This window comes from Dipodomys merriami, unplaced genomic scaffold (genome assembly GCF_024711535.1).
Source record: "Dipodomys merriami isolate MVZ:Mamm:240054 unplaced genomic scaffold, mDipMer1.0.p SCAF_48, whole genome shotgun sequence".
Lineage (NCBI taxonomy): Eukaryota > Metazoa > Chordata > Mammalia > Rodentia > Heteromyidae > Dipodomys > Dipodomys merriami.
In genome coordinates this window covers 9313525-9333866 of record NW_027206046.1, presented here as the reverse complement: position 1 = coordinate 9333866, position 20342 = coordinate 9313525, and the positions used below count along the sequence as shown (strand labels likewise).

The 20342-nt window shown below is 47.9% G+C and overlaps 1 protein-coding gene across 1 annotated transcript in view; it reads right to left on the bottom strand.

Annotated features, from left to right (window-relative positions):
* Positions 1 to 20122, bottom strand: part of Prtg (protogenin) — an 87724-nt gene extending 67602 nt beyond the window's left edge. Inside the window, exons 1-2 of the mRNA XM_069995042.1 lie at positions 20117 to 20122; positions 19920 to 20001 (exon numbers count right to left, since the gene is read on the bottom strand). Coding sequence (XP_069851143.1) covers positions 19920 to 20001; positions 20117 to 20122 — 88 coding nt within the window. The remainder of the gene's footprint in view (positions 1 to 19919; positions 20002 to 20116) is intronic.
* Between the last annotated feature and the right edge of the window lie 220 nt (positions 20123 to 20342).

The window sequence follows — 20342 nt, the reverse complement described above, 5'->3', positions numbered from 1 at the left end:
GACCCCGCACGCCGGCGCTCACCTGGAAGGCAGCCGAGCAGCAGCAGCAGCGGTAGCGGCGGCGGCCGCAGGCGCGGCGCGGCGCGGGGCGGCATCCCGGCGGGGCCCCGCGGCCGCACGGCGGGCGCCATCAGCGGCGGCGCGGCGCGGGCATGCTCCGGGGTGGCCCGCGCCCCCGGGTCCGCACGCCGCGCTCCCGCCGCCCGCGGACCGGGGAGGAGGGGTGGGGTGTGGTGGGGAGAGGCGCTGCCCGCGGCCGCGCGGCGGGGCTCGGGAGCTGCGGGCTCGGGGCGCGGGCGGGCGGCGCGGGGCCCCGGGTCCGGCGTGGCGGCGGCGGCGGCGGCGGCGGAGTGGACAGCGCAGCCGGGGGACTACTTTCTACATCTGGGCCCTGGGGTCGGGCGCGGAGGGACACGCCGGGAGCAGGGGCGGGGTGGGGGGCGGCGGGGTCGCGGCCCGGGGAGTGGGGAGGGGAGAGGGGTGGAGGGGAGGGGCCGCCCCGCCGGACAATGCACCTGGGGGTCAGGCCCGGGCGGAGGGGCTCCGGCCCAGGCCCCGCCCCCTGGCCTCCGGCGCGCCGCCGTCGTGGAGGACGGAGCCACAAAGGCCGAGCATCCGGGCCTGGGCCACATCTTACCCCCCCTCCCCTCCCTAACTTGCCATTCCCTGGGGGCCCCCCCTCCTCCTTCCCCCTGAGGGCCCCCTCCCTCCTCCCCTCCCCCAGGGGTCCCCTCCCCCTGGGGCTCCCAGGCTCCTTTCCCCAGGGCCCTCTCCCCTTTCCCTCCTCCCCTCCTCCAGAAGTTTAGGATCCTGCCCTGAGGGAGAGACTTGGCCAGGACAGGGGCTTCCCTCCCTCCCCCAGCGGAAGGACCCTTCCCCACCCCACCCCCTTTTTGTTGGGGGGTGCTAGACCTGGGTCCTCATGTTACTTGGCTTTTTTGGGGGGAGGGGGGCTCAAGGCTGGTAACTCTCCCACTTGAGTCACAGCTCCTCCCGCTTTTTGGGGTTTATGGGAGGTAAGAATCTCACACTTTTTTGGGGGGGGGGGTCCGGTCGTGGGGCCTGAACTCTGGGCCTGGGTGCTGTCCCTCAGCTCTTCAGCTCAAGGCTAGCGCTCTACCACTTGAGCCACAGCGCCACTTCTGACTTTTTTCTTTTTGTTTATGTGGTACTGAGGAATCAAACCCAGGGCCTCATGCATGCAAAGCAAGCGCTCTACCACTGAGCCACCTTCCCAGCCCAGAATCTCACACATTTTTGTGCCCCATTATCACCACCACCACCACCACCACCCCCACACACACACCAGGTTGGTTTTGAACCATCATCCTCAGATTTCTGCCTCCTGAGTAGCTAGGATTACAAGGGTGAGTCACTGGGAGAGATTTGTCAGTGTGACTGGTGACTTCACCCAAATGATAAGCCCCACACGCACGTACACATACACATATTTGGGGACAAAGTTTGTCTACCCTGATTCCATCAGATACAGCACTGAATTTAAAAAAAATTTTAAAGCTACACAGAGAGGCCTGAGTCAGGTTTGCCTGGTGGCTCATGCTCTTGTAATCCTAGCTATTCAGGAGGCTGAGATCTGAGGATGATGGTTGGAAACCACTGGAGAGTGTGGGGGGGGGGGGGGGAGTGTTAGGAAAAGTGTGAGACTCTCAGCTCCAATTAAAAAAAAAAAAGTGGCTAAAGTGGTTGAGAAAAAAAGCCAAGAGAATTCAAGGCTCTGAGTCCAAACCCTAGTACTGACATGTGCACATGCACACACACACACACACACACACACACAGCCTGAAATGAACAATTACCTCTGGAGGGAGACGTTTTATTATCTCTTCCTCAAGTTACTGAAGTTCCTTAATTTGTAAGAACTAGACACACAAAAGGCCCTGGAAGGACCAGATGAGTAAAGGGGGGGGCCCAGGGGTGCCCTAGAATCTCAGCTTGCTCTGATGCACTCAGCTTTAATAGGTCCTGCAGGTAGGTGTTAGGTGGACCAGAGAGATGCCAAAGCTGTTCACCAGTTTCCTAAAATGAGTTAAGACTAACAAGAGGTGTTGAAACACTCATTTAAGAGGTGGTCTTTATATACAACTACTTAAAGACAATACTAAAATAAATAAAATGAAAAGTGGTATCCCATTGCCCGAAGCACTTAGCTTTTGCTAAACGAATGCTGCCGACAGAAATGTCACTAAGACCTCAGACCAGATGAACAGCCTTGGGTATGTTCCAGAAGTCATCCTGTGAAGGAGGGGTGTGGGGGACCGGCAGCCTGCTAGGACTGGCTTCCCCTGATGAGTTACTAGAAAACTTTGTCTGCTTCATGATTTTCAACTGATATAATACACACATAACATAGCAATACCCTCGGCTATGTCGCTTCCAAACCAGCCTTCTAGATTAGGTCAGGCTGAACTATTTCTAGGCATCAGAATAAAGGTTCATGGGAAGGTGGGGACAAGCTTAGGGTAAGAAAATGAAACAGCAAGGCTGTTTTAAATAGGTGCTGATTCCAATTTACAGAAAATAACACACTGCTGCTGTTCAACTAGGTTGTGTGTGTGTGTGTGAGAGAGAGAGAGAGAGAGAGAGATGAAGCTTGAACTCAGGACCTGGGCACTTCTCTGAGCCCTTTTTTGCTGAAGACTAGCACTCTACCACTCTGAGCCATAGTGCCACTTGGAACCTTTCCTTTTTATGTGGTACTGAGGAATTAAACCCAGGGATTTACCCTCTACCATTGAGCCACATTCCCAGCACTTGAGCCATTCATTGGAGATAAGAGTCTCATGGGGACTTTTCTGCCCAAGCTGGCTTAGAACTGCAATCCTCAGATCTCAGCTTCCTGAGTAGCTAGGATTATAGGCATGAGCCACTGGTGCCTGGCTTGAGTTGTTTTTTTGTGTTTTGTTTTGTTTTTTTTTGTCCATTGTGAGGCCTGAACTCTGGGCCTGGGCGCTGTCCCTCAGCTCTTCAGCTCAAGGCTAGCTCTCTACCACTTGAGTCACAGCGCCATTTCTGGCTTTTTCTGCTTATGAGGTGCTGAGGAATTGAACCCAGGGCTTCAGGCATGTAAGGCAAACACTCTACCACTGAGCCACCTTCCCAGCCCCTGGCTTGAGATATTATTATAAATATCTTCCTTTTAAGGAAGTTTACCCAAGGTCACTTATTAGTAAGTCATAAGTGGGGACCAGAAATCGTGTCTTCTGATTTCCAGTATTGCTCTTTTCTTTTCATCAGTCGTGGGGACGGAACTCTGGGCCTGGGCGCTGTCCCTCAGCTCTTTAGCTCAAAGCTAGCACTCTACCACTTGAGCCACAGCGCCACTTCCAGCTTATGTGGTGCTGAGGAATCAAACCCAGGGCCTCATCCAGGGCCTCATGCACTCTACCACTGAGCCACCTTCCCAGCCCCTGATATAGGATTCTTTCTGCACTGAATTTCTCTATTCTTGGTTTTTTCTAGTCCCAGGGTTAGACATCAGGGCATTGCTAGGCAAGCACTCTACCATGGAACTACACCCCCAATCTAGTGTGTCTCCCTCTCCTCCTCTCTTCTCTTGTCCCCTCCTTTTCTTCTTCTTTTTTTTTCTTCTTTTCTTTAGGCAGCATCTCCTTTGTGGCCCAGGCTTGCCTGAAACTTGCCAGCGTCTTGCCTTTGCCTCTTTAGTGCCAGGATTACAGGAGTGTACCACCATGTTCTTCTCTGTGGACTTTTTAATAAAACATCTATTCATTTTGACCTCAAAATGTATACCCCATTTCTTTATCTAACGTGATACGTGCCTTTTCACACTCCTACATTTATCTCTCATATACTCATAACAGCTAGACTCCGTAGCTATTTAAGGAATTACCCAATTCTTCTGAGTGTATCATTTCCATGCGGTGCAGTACAGTATGTATAGTGGTCAGCACTAGATTGGCTAAAAGCTTGGGGTTGGGTTTCTAACAGGCTCGAGTTCAGATTTCACTGTTGCATAAACACATTACTCATGCTCACAAACTTAATCTATTTAATGGCTACAGTCATGTCATATGACACACGGAAAGTACCTAGTACACAGCTCTATAAAGACTTGTCATTATCACTACTCAGGAAGTAAATGTCTCCATCAGCAATGAATCTTTGTCCTTTTGGGGAGTGAGGTTGGTTTGGGAAAAGCTAAGTTTTTAAGAGTCAAATCTGATGAATTTGGTAGCTATGGTGCTGTGGTAACTCCAGTGACTTCTTTCAGAAGTTCCTAAGCTGGATTGGAAGGAATAAGACATGCAAGAGTGTTTTTCTTCAGAGTAACCCCCCGTGGAAGATAAATCTCACTGAGATTTATACTGAAAACCTCACTTTGCCTTCATATTCTAAAAATTGAAGCCAATTATTTTCAGACTGTAAAGAGTAAAGCCTCTGAGAAAAAAAAAGCTGAAATCTAATGTTTAAAAAAAAAAGAATAAGAAATTATCAGTAATAAATTCAAGTATCCTGACCCAATCTTGGGAAGAAAAAAAAATACTATGTGATATCTGGCACTGGTGGCTCAAGGCTATAATCCCAGCTACTCAGGAGGCTGAGATATGAGGATTGAGGTTTGAAGGCAGCCCTGGCAGGAAAGTATATGAGACTCTTATCTCCAATTAAACCACATACACACACACACACACACACACACACACACACACACAAAACAAACAAAAAACAGACATGAAACTGTGTATGGCTTAAGTGGTAGAGTACTAGCCTTGAGAAAAAAGGAAAAAAGTCCCTGACTTAAAACCCCAGGAACAGTGTGAGAGCATGCACACACGCACACACGCACACACACACACACAAACACACACACAAACACACACACACACAATGTGAGCTTGTCTGCTCCATATCCAGACACATGGAAAGAAGTGGGGGAAAACGTTTAGATCAAAGACATAAAAGTATTGGAAGAAGCCAGGTGCTGGTGGCTCATGCCTGTAACCCCAGCTACTCAGGAGACTGAGATCTGAGGATCACAGTTTGAAGCCAGCCCAGGCAGAAAGGTCTCAGTGAGACTCATCTCCAATTAATTCCCAGAAAACCTGAAGTGGCATTATGGCTCTAAGTGATAGAGCACTAGCCTGAGCAAAAAAAGCTCAGGGACAGTGCCTAGGCCCTGAGTTCAAGCCCCATCACTAACAACCAAAAAAAAAAAAAACAGTATTGGAAGAAATAGTGGTTGTGGGATATAGATAATTTCCCTGTTTGTACCACTGGACTGCAGCTCTCTGGACTACAGAAGAGATGCACACGCTCCTATTGTCCTACTTGGGTTCTGTTTGGTGCATGAGAAAACAAAGAGGTGGTTTGAGAGGAGGCACCTTGTGTGGTGAGATGTTGGCTCAACACCTCCATGCTGTGTTCCACGCACTCCAGGGGTCTTTGGGGCCTTGTGCACTGTGAGTCTAAACACACGCAGGGTAAGCTTTTATTTAAGCTTTAAAGACTGCCCTCGAAGTGCGCATCATGCTTCAACACCTTCACATAGCACCTAGCCAAGTGCTTTGCACACAGTGGACTAGAGGAGGACCCCACACTTGTGAACGGAGGAAAAAAGTGCTTTGCACTATGTTCCTGGTGAATCGAGTGGTGTTGACAGTCCTTAACTGAGGACTGGTGTTGGTGTTGAGCTATGATATGGAGGTAGGAAAAGAAGATGGCGCTGGTGGCTCACACCGGTCATCCTAGCTACTCAGGAAGCTGAGATACGAGGATCACAGCAAATAGTAGAGACCCTTATCTCCAATTAGCAAGGAGCTGGAAGTGGAGCAGTGGCTCAAGTAGGAGAGTGCCAGCCTTGCCCAGATACCACACACACACACACACACACACACACACACACACACACACACACTTCTTGCAGTTGTCACGGAAGATCAGGAGAAGATTGGTGCTTGCCAATCTTTCTGGCTCCCACCATCCTACCAGATGAGGAGATCTGGGGGAATCATCTGGAGATCTGGAGGCTGCCCGAGGGTCCTTAGGCTAGGGAGGTCGGTGTGTGAGTCAGATTTCAAATTGGGGTGTTTTTTTAAAGACAGCTAGACAGGATGAAACCAGAAAGAAGCAGGGGGGGGAGGGGGAGGATGGCAAGGAAAGCCTTTTAAAAGCTTTCCACAAAAGGCAGAGTTGTTCACCAATCCCGGGCCCTGCCTCGTGACCCTGTTACCTAAGGTCAGTTTAACACTTTAGAAACAGTCCTGGCTGGCTCTAACTGCCGTCACTCACCACTAACAAATATGTCTTTAAGAGGGTCACGTTTGGGCCAGACACTAGCAGATTCTTTCTTTCCCATTCACATATCACCCCCAAAGTATCTTTGGTTTCTCTTAAGAAAGTAAAGCTGGGAGCCTGTCCTAGTAATTCAGGAGGCTGAGATCTGAAGATCTAGGTTCGAAGCCAGCTCAGGCTGGAAAGTCCTGACAGTCTTTTTGGTCGGTCGTGGGGCTTGAACTCTGGGCCTGGGTGCTGTCCCTCAGCTCTTCAGCTCAAGGCTAGCGCTCTACCACTTGAGCCACAGTGCCACTTCCGGCTTTTTTCTTTTTGCTTATGTGGTGCTGAGGAATCGAACCCAGGGCCTCGGGCATGCAAGGCAAGCGCTCTACTACGGAGCCACCTTCCCAGCCTGAGTCCCTGACATTCTTACATCCAATTTACTAGCAAGAAGCCGGAAATGGAAGGTGGCTCAAGGAGTAGAAAGACAGCTTTGAGTGAAAAAGCTAAGGGACAGAGCCCAGGCCCTGAGGTCAAGCCCTAATATCAGCATCAAAAACAAATAAATACTTAAAAAAATAAAAAATTAAAATTAAAAAAAGACTGCTAGTATCTACTATGGTTATCCAAGTTTCAATTTTATCAAAAGCAAGCAAGAAATCCAAAGGAGGGTTACTCATACTCAGCAGCCCTCAAAATGTGAAGATATTTTGATTTCTTGAGGGATTTACCAATTGAACATTCTTTCCAGCTAGTCCTCAAATTCAAACAGAGAACTCTCCATGTAAACTAACGGTGGGGTTTGCTTCTGCCTTCTGGTCTCTTTCCTTAATTCAATTCACTGTGTTGGATGTTTAGTGGATCAGAACAAATAAAGTCTAACCCTTAACCTCAATGAGCTCAGAATGAAAGAAAGGGAAACTGACCTGTAAACAAATGAGGGGGGAAAAAGGGGGTGCCTCACAAAGAAAAGGCAGATAGCATCATGGCTGGGGGAGGGGGAGGTCAGGGGGATGCCAGGGAAATGCTTAGATTTCTTGGAGGTATGATAATAGGCCTTGTTTCTAACATAGCCATAATTTGCCTTACCTTCCTGACTCCATGCTCTGTGAAGTCTCCTCCAGTATTGTATCCGAGTTCATCTGTGAACTGTCTGTGGAAACTTTAGTGTCTGGCTTAATGAAGCCAAATCATAAAAAGATACTTCCATGGTGGGTACCTGTGGCTCACACCTGTAATCCCAGCTATTCTGGAGGCTGAGATCTGAGGATTATGGTTCAAAGCCAGCCCAGACAGGAAAGTCTGTAAGAATGAATCACCAATGAATCTCCAATGAATCACCAGAAAACCATAAGTGTCACTATGGCTGAAAGTGGTAGAGTGCTAACCTTGAGTTCAAGCCCTAGGACCAGGACAAAATAAATAAATAAAGATCTTGCTGCCGCCCCCCCTCTTTTTTTTTCTGGTCGGTCATGAGGCCTGGGCGCTGTCCCTCAGCTCTTCAGCTCAAAGATAGAGCTCTACCACTTGAGCCACAGCGCCACTACTGGTTTCCTGGTGGTTAATTGGAGATAAGAGTCTCATGGTCTCTCCTGCCTGGGCTGGCTCTGAACCGTGACCCTCAGGTCTCAGCCTCCTGAGTAGCTAGGATTACAGGTGTGAGCCACCAGCGGGCCAGGCCATTACCTTTCCCTGCCCACCCTCTCTCTCTGTCTTGGGTTCATTTGTGCTGTTCACCAGTTCCATAAAGAGGAACAGATGCCCACCAGCATCAGTGGGGTGAATTTAATTCTTGCTCTCTCTCTCTCCCTCCATCTTCCTTCCTTCCTCCTTTTGTGTGTGTGGTGTGTGTGTGTGTGTGTGTGTGTGTGTGTGTGTGTGTGTGTGTGTGTGTGTGTGTGCTGGTCCTAGGGCTTGAACTCAGGGACTAGGTGCTGTCTCTGAGTTTTTTTGTTTGTTTCACAGCTGGTATTTTGAGGTTAATGAGAAATAAGAGACTCACACTTTCCTGACTGGGCTGGGTTTGAACTGTGATCCTCAGATCTCAATCTCCGGTGCAGCTAGGATTGCAGGCTTGAGCCATCAGTGCCTGGCTCATTGATGACCTCTTAAAGATTCCAGGAGGGGGGGGGGGAGGAAACAGGCTGCAGGGGGGTGGAGCTGAGGAAATGGATGTTGAGTGCCTCCATTTTTCATTCAGAAAGTTTGGCCGAGAAAAGGAAGAGAAAGCAGAGGATCTTGCTGGCAGGCACAGCAACACCTAGCCAAGGTTTTTTTCTAGCGGGCAGGGAGGGGGAGACGGGTAGGTCTGGAATACATCTGAATGCAAGTCTAGCCTCTGTTTCCAGATGTGTTAATCATCTGTGAGGGAGAGATCCTGTCTCCATCTGTCAAGCAAGGCTGGCATTCTTGTCTTTATGTGGCCCTGATTCGTATTTACATTGTAGTGGACAAGATATTGCTTCACGCTTGTCAGAGAAGACCTCAGATTTACATCCACCCAACCAGGCAGTGATAGTTACTGCCCAGAAATCAAGACTTCTGTTTTTCCAAGTCAGAAAGACTTGGGGTGAACACTGTCTTGAAGTAGCCAATGCAGCCCTTGGGCTAGTTATGGTACTACTAAATTGTTCTTAAAAAAAAAAAAAAAAGAAAGAAAAACTAAGTTGAGGGCTGGGAATGTGGCTTAGTGGTAGCATGCTTGCCTAGCATGCATGAAGACCTGGGTTCAATTCCTCACTACCACACAGACAGAAAAAAATGAAAGTGGCACTGTGGATCAAGTGGTAGAGTACTAGCTTTGAGCAAAAGAAGCTCAGGGACAGTGCCCTGGCCCTGAGTTCAGGACCAGCCAAAAAAAAAAAAAATTAAAAAAGGGCCAGTTGTTGGTGGCACACGCCTGTAATCCTACTTACTCAGGAAGCTGAGATCTGAGGATCGCAGTTCAAAGCCAGCCTGAGTAGGAAAGTCCATGAAACCCTTATCTCCAATGAACCACCAGAAAACGGGAAGTGGTGCTGTGGCTCACTTGGTAGAGCGCTCACCTTGAGCTGAAGAGCTGAGGGACAGCACCCTGAGTTCCAGCCCCACAACCCACCAACACAAAACAAAATCAAAGTCAGGCATTGTTCTTAATTTTTATGCTTCTGTTCTATATAATGATCAATTGATTAATCAGTCCTTTCTCTGTCTCTGTCTGTCTCTCTGTCTCTGTCTGTCTGTCTGTCTGTCTGTCTCCCCTCACCAGCTTTTTCTTGTGGCAGTCACCGAGGGTGTGGAAATGGCTCTGCCTCCCACCCAACAGAGCAGGTCTCCCCTCCCCCACTCACCCCTCCACTGACAGCTCAGTCTGTATGTGGGAAAAAGAAAAGAAAAAGAGCTGAGCATTTTTCAAACAGATCTGGGATGGGGGTTGGGGAGGAAGAGGAGGGAAGGACAGCACCAAATGAAACTCTTTGATCTAAAAAAAAAAGGTCCCTCAACACCACACACACACACACACACACACACACACACACACACACACACATTTGGTTTCTCTCTATCAGGAGTCTGTTTTTGTTTCTTCCATTTTTTTCTTTTTTCAGGGGTGGGGGAATCAGAGATATACATAAGAACATGGCTTTTATAAATATTTTTTTTAATGACAAAATCTGACAGGACCTTCTGAGTGCTTTCCCAGCCCATAAAATCATGAACGGATCAGGTCCTTGGTCAGGAATTCTATACGCATCATAAAATTATAAGAAGAGACTTTTAAATGTTTGAAAAAGCTGCCCACTTGCGGGGGGCGGGGGGGGGAGGACAGGGGAAGGAGGGTGTTGGAGAAAGGGCAGAGCCATGGGCCGGACTATCTCCAGAAACCCAGACAAATATAAACAAATATCCATGCCCACTGTGATTTTTTTTCCCCAAGTTTTCTCAGCTCTTTTTCAAATACCCCTTCTCCTTTGATCAGAGTTTCTTCTGAAGAACCCCTAAAGGAAAAAGAAAAAAAGATGGAGAGTGTTTCCTGCTGGGGTTTTTCCCATTTTATGTCATCAGACCTACACTGGACAAGGAGAAGGCCACTTGGCAGAAGAGCTCAGGATCTCTCTCCTGGAATGTGCCCGCCATGATGCTTTAGCTGTCATAGGAAGAGCGATGGTGTCTAGGGAGTGTGAAGACAAACAGATTTCTCTGTCTGCTAAGCTTGTTCCCAGCACCCCTTCCCCATTCCTGCTCTGGGGAGAACCCCTCTTCTGGACATGGTCTTCTTTATTTAAAAACACCCAGCCTTGTGTCTGTCATCCTAGCTACTCAGGAGGCTGAGATCTGAGGATTGAGGTTCAAAGCCAGCCTGGGGCAAGAAAGTCCAGGAGAGTTTTTAAACTCCAATTAACTATCAAAAAAGCTGGGATGGGAGCCAGGGCTCAAGTGGTAGTGTGAGTCTTGAGCACAAAAAGCTAAAGAACAGCGCCCAGATCCTGCATTCAAGTCACACACATATGCACAGACATACACATACGGATATCGCAATAGAACAGGCTTGTACCCAACCTCCCATGTAATAGTGATCTGCCCTTGGGGGAATAGAATGGTTAGCAGGCTCTCAGGAGGAAGCATTACCAAGACAAAATGGTTCCCCAAAGAGGGGGGCAGGCAGGAAAAGTGGGGAGACAAGAGCACCAACATGGGATGATTCTCTGATGTTGGAATGACCACAGTTCCAACATCTTGTGTGTGTGTGTCTGTGTGTGTGTGCGCACATGCATGTGTGTGCACATGTACGTGTGTGTGTGTGCATGTGGGCATGCTCGGGCTGGTAAAGTAAGGAGGTCAGGTCTGAGTGGCGCCATATTGGCCACATGGTGGATGATAGGGTCTGGCGTCAAGGCCTGCATCAGCCTGGCCGCCATTACACCAGGCCACATGTGTTTCCATAATAGTCTCCTGTGTCCTGTCTCCTGGCTCGTCTCCAGTCATCATGGCATCTCAGTTCAGCTCTCCATTGGGGTTCAATCGGTATCATTTTTGTTCTTTCTTTCTTCTCTAGCCTGTTTCCTATCTGTGTTATGTGTATTTGGGGCTGCAGGCCTTTGAAACAACTGGCTGCCTGCAGCCTGCTAACTGTATAATAAAGACTCCAATATTCCACCTTCTAAAATGTGGCTTCTGGAATGATTCACCTTATAACACTGGGTGCTCTCCCCTAGCTTTCTCACTCAAGGCTGGCACTCTACCACTTGAGCCACAGCTCCACTTCTGTCTTTGACTAGTTAATTGGAGATAAGAATCTCTCAGAGAGGGCTGGGAAGGTGGCTCAGTGGTAGAGTGCTTGCCTTGCTTGACGGGCATGAGCCACTCACTGGTGCTCAGCTATGATTGGCTCTGTGGTTGGGACCAATGACAGTGTACTAAGGATGGGACTGGAAGGGCAGGGATGGGGGCGTGGGGGTGGGGCGGTGGTTAGCTTTTCAAAGTGAAGTCCTGGTGTCCATGGTAATGGGAAGAAACAAACAAACTCTAATGCAGCCACAGATGCAAACCTCACTTCTGCTGATAGAGTTGGGGCCAGGTAGGAGCTGTAAACTGATCATCTTAAAATAGCCAATCGGTCGGTCAATAATCCCCCAGCCCCCCAGCCACAAGCTTAATAAAAGCCAGCTTGATGCTGGGTACACAGCAGCTCCCGTTCAGCTAGGGGGGAGGCGGGGGGGGTAGGGGGTAGGGGGGGAAGGGCAGGCTAATGTCACCACAGCATTCCCTAGACAAACCTCTCCATGCTCTGTGAGTTCCCTCCAGGTGGCAGCTACTCCAGGCAGGGGAGGGGAGGGTGGGAGGGAGAAGAAGGGAGAGGTGGGGGGGAGGGGAGCTGAGGCACCTGTCTCTACCTGCTACCAAGCTTGTAAACAATCTGATGACCTCAAAGCAAAGCGGGCCGGGAATGTCAGTGGTGCCGCGGGCTCACCAAGTAGGCATGGAGAGTGGCTTTGGGGGCCTGAGCCTACCAGGGAGCATCTGCTTTCCACTTGTGCTCCAGTAAGCAAAAAGCCAGGTGCCGGTAGTTCACACACCTGAGATCTAAAGATCGAGGTTCAAATTCAACCTGGCCAGGAAACTCCATGAGACGCTTCTCTCCAATTAACCACACACAAGAAGCCAGAAGTGGAGGTATGGCTCAAGTGGTAGAGCACCAGCCTTGAGCAAAAAAGTCAGAGGAGAATGCCAGGCCCCACGTTCAAGCCCCAGTGCTAGCACAAAGGTAAATTAACAAAAAAAAATCAAAGGTTGTAAAACTGGATGTCAGTGGCTCACATCTGTAATACTAGCTGCGCAAGAGGCTAAGATATGAGGATCTCAGTTCAAAGCCAGCCTAGATCGGAAAATCCACGAGAGTCTTATCTCCAATTAATCACCAAATAAATAAATAAATAAAGCCTAAACAGAGCTGTGGCTCCAAAGGTAGACCACTAGCCTTCAGCAAAAAGGCTTAGGAAGCTGGGGTGCTGTAATACTAGCTACTGAGAAGGCTAAGATCTGAGGTTTGAGGTTCAAAGCCAGCCCAGGCAGGAAAGTCTATGAGATTCATAGCTCCGATTAACCACCAGGAAGTGGTAGAGCACTCGCCTTGAGCTGAAGAACTCTGAGACAGAGGACAGCATCCAGACCCAGAGTTCACATCCCACGACCAATCAAAAAAAAAAAAAAAAAAAAAAGAAAAAGAAAAAGAAAAAGGCTTAGGGATAGCATTTAGACCCTGAGTTCAAGCCCCATGGCCAACAACAACAATGAAAAGCAAAAAGAAAAGGATATCTGCATCTTGTGGATGCTGGGAAGGTCTTCCAGGTCTCTGCTTTAATAGGTAATAAGAGGTGAAGGGTAATTTTGAATAATACTACCTACCAAGCATTGGCCTGAGCACTTTACATTTACTTGGCTTTGTTTTTGAGACAGAGTCTCATGTGGGTCTTGAATTCACCGCCCTCCTGCAACAGCCTCCAGGGTTGGGATCACACCAAGACCTTACTTCTCTTGAACTAACAACTCAATGCAGGAGTTCTTGTGTTAGCTATTTTTTTCCCCCGTTGCTGAGATAAACAACTTAGAGAAGGGAAGATTTTTGGCTCAAACTTTCAGGGCTTTCAGTCCATTGTCAATCGAGTGACTCCATTGTTTTTAAACTTGTGGCAAGGCAAAAACATCATGGCAGAAAGAGTATGTTCACTTCATGGGAGACAGGAAGTAAGATGTGAGAGACAAGCGACTCTCCCAATGGCCTACTTCCTCCAACAAGGTTCCTCCTACCTCCTTCTAGCCCACACACCTGTCAGTTCATCACACAGAGTCCTTGTCTGTCAATTGAGCCATCAGCTTGGGATACTGATGTAGATAAAGAGTGCCTATTTGATAGATGAAGACACTGGATTTATGCAGCTGGTTCAAGCTGCCCTAGGGAGCAAGGGGTAGAAGCCATCCCTGGTTATCTGGCTGCTCATTTTATAGCAGCAAAAAGGGGGCCTCTTCTATAAAGGCTGTGTCCAAGCCAGGTACTGGGGCTTACACCTATAATCCTAGCTACTCAGGAGGCTGGGATCTGAGGATCGCAGTTCAAAGCCAGCCCAGGCAGGAAAGTCCTTGAGACTCTTATCTCCAATTAACCACCAGAAAACCAGAAGCAGCACTGTAGCTCAAAGTGAGGTAGAGCACTAGCCTTGAACAAAAAGAGCTCATGGACAGTGCCTAGGCTGCCAATTCAAGCCTCACGACCAATTCAAAAACAGATCAACAACAAAAAGATCACCTAATTGCTGCAATGCATGAGAATCTGAAGCAGACCTAGAACTCATCAGATTACAGCTGTATATAGCAGTCAGCCTGAACCATGGCAGGAAGCAGAGGAGTCTGAGGGAGGAAAAATAACCTAGAGAGAGCCAGCAGTATAAATCTCACCCTCAAATCAGCCAAGGGCAGCCAAGAGCACATGTGTACAGGAAGGACAGCCTGCCCTCCTCCAGGCCCAGCTGCGGGTTCTTGCTGCTGACCGATACTTTCCTTAAATTACGTTTGACATTTGTTCTGATTACATTTCAAAAACATTTTCTATGTCAAGCAGCACCATGACATTTCGAAAATACCCAGAAAAGGGTCTTACCTGGCAGCTAGCGGCTCAGACCTGTAAAGCCTAGCTACTTAGAAGGCTGAGATCTAGAAGATCATCATTCAATGCGAATCTGGGGCAGTAAACTCCACCACACTCCATCTCCAATTTAACAAGCAAAAAGCTGGGCTGGAGGTGTGGTTCAAGCGGTAGAGCACCAGCCTTGATTGGTAAGGGGATGGAGGGAAAAGTTGACTGAGAGCATGAGACCCTGAGCCCCAGCCCCAGCAATAGCACAAAATTTAAAATAAAAGGCAAGTGGACTGCACTATCTTCATTCAATCTGGCAGCTGCCACATCAGTTTGACCCCACACTGCTGGGTGATACACATCTTCCTCCCAAAACCTGGCACAGAGAAGAATGCCACTGTGGCTGTCAGGTCCAGGTCCAGGCTAAGTCAAGTCTGGAGTCTGAATTTAGTTGAGAGTAGGCCTAGCTGGGCACTGATGGCTCACACCTGTCATCCTAGCTACTCAGGAGGCTGAGCTCTGAGGATCGTGGTTCAAAGCCAGCCTGGGCAGAAAAGACCGTTAGATGCTTATCTTCAATTAACCACCAGAAAACCAGAAGTGGCGCTGTGGTTCAAAGCAGTAGAGAGCTAGCCTTGAACAAAAGAGCTCAGGGATAGTGCCCAGGCCCTGAGTTCAAATCCTACAACAGACAATTTAAAAAAAAAAAGAGTATACCTGGTGTCCTCTTCTGTCTGGGTCTGCTGGGATCCATCTCCTCCCAGGTCCTTCCCAGCCACCACTGACCTTCAGCGTCCTTTCTCCTTTCCTTATCAAACTTCCTGTTCCTGATGCTGACCATCAGTTTGAGGAACAATAACATGATGATAGCTGGCCACAGGTGGTTCACACCTGTGACCCTAGTGACTCAGGAGGCTGAGATCTGAGGATCACATTCAAAGTCTGTGAGACTCTTTTCTCCAATTAACCACCAAAAAGCTGGAAGGAGAGGTATGGCTCAAGTGGTAGAGTGCTAGCCTTAAACATAAAAGCTCTCTCTCTCTCACACACACACATACCACATACATATACACACACACACACATCATACATAGATCTAGATCAGAGTTCTAGACCATATGCAAGGTTTCTGCTCTATGATGATTCATTATCTTCCCCCTTCCTTTACCCAGGCCAGGGCTTTACCAAGTTAAATCTACCATGAATGCAGGAGCTGGTCCCAAAGCCCCCTGTAGGCCAGGTCTCCATTGTGTCTTCTTCCCACAACCAGTTCTTTCTGTGGTGTCACCCTGCAGCCCCAAGTGAGAAGCTGACAGACAGAAGATGAGAAAGGCCAGTTTCCTGCCTTCCGAGGGCCTGTGTGTGGCTGGGGACAGGCATGTGCGCGTAAACAGCTGGAACTTGAAAGAGGAAGAACTTGTTCCCTCAGGGAATCACAGACAAGACTTAGCAGACATGTCAGAAGGGGAGAGATTGCTTCCAGCTGCTGGGACTCAGGGGCCAGGACCCCAGGACCGGCACTGTCTACCCCGCTCCCCTCCACTTCAGACATCTTCAAAGGACACTCCTAATGAAACAGAGAGCTGAGCAACTGGAATCTTAGCCTTGTCTTCAACCCCTCGAGTACTTTTTCATCTACTTTATGTTAATATATGTATCCTATGTTATCATCTATTATATATAAAGATTACAACATATGACATAACATATAATACATGATATATTTATTATGTTATATAAAATTTATTGTTCTATATAAATCTTATATTTGCTGGGAAGGTGGCTCAGTGGTAGAGTGCATGCCTTGCATGCAGGAGGCCCTGGGTTCGATTCCTCAGCACCACATAATCAGAAAAAGCCAGATGTGGCGCCGTGGCTCAAGTGGTGGAGTGCTAGCCTTGAGCTGAAGAGCTGAGGGACAGCGCCCAGGCCCAGACTTCGGGCTCCACAACCAACCAAAAAAAAAAATCTGTTATATTTATTATATAATGTTATAAGTATATATCATATACAACAATAATATAATAAATATATCACATATGATAATACAAAATGTGACTATAAATATCTCATATATGATACAAATAAATATAATATCTAATATGTAATCTACCTATTTATATATTATCCATCTGTTATCGAGATAGATACATAGGTACATAGATAGTCAGGGCCTAAGAGTTGAACACCAGGTCTCATACAGGCTAACCAAGTGTTCAATCACTGAGTTGTACTCCCATTCCCAGAATCTTGTCTTAAAGAACTGCATTGGAGCCAGGAGCAGATTGCTCATGCCTGTAATCCTAGCTACTCAGGAGGCTGAGATCTAAGGATGACAGTTCAAAGCCAGACTGGGCAGGAAAGTCTGTGAGACTCTTATCTCCAATTAAACACCAGAAAACCAGAAGTGGTGCTGTGGCTCAAGTGGTAGAGCGCGAGCCTTGAGCTGAAGAGCTCAGGGACAGTGCTCAGGCCCAGAGTTCAAGCCCCCAAACCACCACCACCAACAATAACAAAAATAATTGCATTGGACAGACATAGCCCCCTGCTTTGGTAAATCAGATTAAGTCATTTTGGTATAAAATTTTAAAAGTATAGTGGACATGAAAACTAGACTGGAAAGACTTATATTGGGAAAGTACGTGAAGAGAAAATGGAGTTAACCGCTCACTAATTTAGCCAATATTCGTATGCAATGCCAGGCTTGAGGCGACAGAGTGGAGATAGAGAGATAGACAAAAACAGACATCCTATTGTTGTTCTGGTCCTGGGGCTTGAATTCACAAGATAAAAACTAATAATAGTAAAGTCAAATAATATTTTATATTTTCTAACCAGATTTTAAAATGATTTACCTTTCATGTGAAAAAGTGCAGAACAACCCATTTGCTTCCTATTATTTCAGAAAAAGCAATCTAGGGGCTGGGAAGGTGGCTCAGTGGTAGAGTGCTTTCCTTGCATGCCTGAGGCCCTGGGTTCAATTCCTCAGCACCACATAAGCAAAAAGAAAAAAAGCCAGAAGTGGCGCTGTGGCTCAAGTGGTAGAGCGCTAGCCTTGAGCTGAAGAGCTGAGGGACAGCGCCCAGGCCCAGAGTTCAGGCCCCACGACCGGACCCAAAAAAAAAAAAAAAAAGAAAAAGCAATTTACTTTTCACACTTCTGCCTGCTTCCTCCCTCATTCTCTCTCATCTCTCATCTCTCCATCTTCCCTCCTCTCTTTTCTTTCTTTCTTAACTAATTAATTAATATGTTTTTTATTGTGAAAATACCGTACAGAGGGGTTACAATTACATGAGCAAGGTAATGAGTACATTTCTTATCAAGCATTGTTGCCTCTTCCTTTGTTTCCCTTACCATCCCTGCCCTCCCATCTTCTCCCCTTCCCTCCTCCCCCTCTCCCTTCTCTCTCTCCTCCCCTCTCCCCCCTCCCCTCCTTGCTTTTTCTTTTTTAACGCTTGAGAAAAAAAAAAATCAAAGGATAGGTTCTAGTTAGGGGAAACTTTTTATATTTGGGACTGACCTGGGATAAAATTAATAATTTGATCCAATAGGCTTTAAGTCTCTATTTCCTTTCCACAGTTCTGATGCTGCTCCTAAGTAACCAGAAAAGACAAGAAATGATGTTTTCTGACTTCTCCTGCCTAGCTGTGGCCGGAGAGTGGAGGCTATAAAAGTCTCTCTGTGATCCTCCGTGTGGCAATTAGGCCATTGGGAGGGAAAGTGGCCATTTGTGCTTCTCAATAGCATGCAAATGGCTGACTATGGGTGCCAGGGCACAGCACAAGCCTCTCGGCATTTGCAGATGGGCCAGCGAGAGATCCTGAGGGAGATGTCACCCATTCCTCTCCATCACGCACCACACTCTGTCTGTCCTCTTCCTCTCCTCTCAGAATAGGACTGTCCACAACGGAAGACCCTTTTGCGGCTATGTGTAGCAAACATAAGTATGGAAAATACCACTCGCACCCTGGAAACAGCAGCAGCAGTAGCATGATCTGTTAAAGTTCACACAGTGGCCCGCAGAGTTTTCAGAGTACTCTGGAAGGTTGAGGGAAGGGTGTGTGTGTGTGTGTGTGTGTGTGTGTGTGTGTGTGTGTGTGTGTGTGTGTGTGTGTGTGTGTGTGTGTGTGTGTGTGTGTGTGTGTGTGTGTGTGTGTGTGTGTGTGTGTGTGTGTGTGTGTGTGTGTGTGTGTGTGTGTGTGTGTGTGTGTGTGTGTGTGTGTGTGTGTAACAAATTAGTCAGCACCCAGCCCTGTTGGAAAGCTGAATCAGTGGCGCCACCTGCTGCCAGAAACGCACGTTCCAAACAGTTCTATGAAGAAACAATGTATTGTTTCATCATTATTATTATTGTTATTATTATTATTATTTTGGTCAGCCATGGGCTTGAACTCAGGGCCTGACCACTGTCCTTGAACTCTCAAGAATAGTTCTGTACCACTTTGAGCCACATTGCTACTTCCGGTTTTCTGGTGGTTAACTCTCGGAGATAAGAGTCTTACAGACTTTTCCTTCCCTGCCTGGCTTTGAACAATGATCCTCAGATCGCAGCCTCCTGAGTAGCTAGGATTACGGCACCCGGCTTTGTTTCCTTCTTTTTACAGGAATGAGAAGTGAGGATCAGAGAGTCTCGGGTGGAGGCTGAGAGATGACAGAATTTCCCTCACCTTTCTGGGTATCCTAGTGGCTTTCTCTATGCATACATGCCACCTACAGCAGATGTCTGACCTGAGGCTCCAGGGGAGTTTGGAGAAAGGCAGCCATCTTGCCCTGTTCCCTGCTCCAGATGCCTGAATAGAAACAGGTTCCACTGTAGAGAACAGACTCCAGGGAAGGCAAGTGGTTTCTGAGAAGATATCTAGTAACAGCACTCAATAGACAGCCTGTCTGCTCCACAAACGTCTTAGCAAACACCAGACCACTGTCTCACATGGAAAATACAGTTCCTGTTACGTGGACCGCAGCAGAATCGCAACAGACACTTGTTAAGTGGATGGCCACCAGCACGCCTCTAGTCTCAGCTACCTGGAGGCTAAGGACTGAGGATCGCAGCAAAAGTCTGTGTGAGACTCCGATTTCCAGTTAGCCCACAGAAAAAAAATCCAGAACTGGAGCTGTGACTCAACTGGTAGAATGTCAGCCTTGAGTGAAAAGCAGTAAGGGAAAGCACTCAGGCTCTGAGGTCAAGTCTGAGTACCAGTACACCACACACACACACACACATACACACACACACACGCACACACACACACACACACACACACACAAGGATGGGTGCAAGGGAGCATTTAGAGATCATGTCTCATCAATAATCCATCATTAGAATTGTCCCTGTGTTGATCTAACCATTGCACTTGTTGGCCCTAGTGACACTCTTAGTGTGACTCTGAGTCACACTAGACCTGCGTTCTCTGCAGCGGTGGTGGGGATTCCACGACCTTTCCTGTGCTTCCATTAAAACTCTCTGATTTCTGCCACAGAAAGTTTCCTTTCTCTTTGTCGACCTCAGTCCCCATCTCTGATCACTCTGCCGTGCACGCAGTGAGCATCCTACCTGCTGAGAAGACTGGCAGGGGAAGAGCAGAAACTGGCTTCTCTGGAACTGGCCCATGAACAGCTAGGCTCAGCACTGCCCCCTGTTGGAAGAAGTAGGTAAGACAGTTAACCCACAAAGCCAGCATCTGCTGCTTGCCACTGAACACTCCTGATACACGTGCCTGCTTCCCGACTCTAAAGCTCTTTTGCTAATACCGCCATCTTAACAGTCTCTCCCCTTCCCCACCTTGGGCTCCCATCTGTAAAAGGACACATCTGGCTCTGATTACTTCTGTGGTCCTTTGGGTCACTCTGGTATCGCCTTGGCAGTCTTGAGCATCTTACACTAGACTCTAAATACAGCAGTGACCTTTTTTTCCTCCATGATTTACAGTCACCACTGTACCTAATCTGCATGTTAATGTGTTCCTTCCTGGAAGTC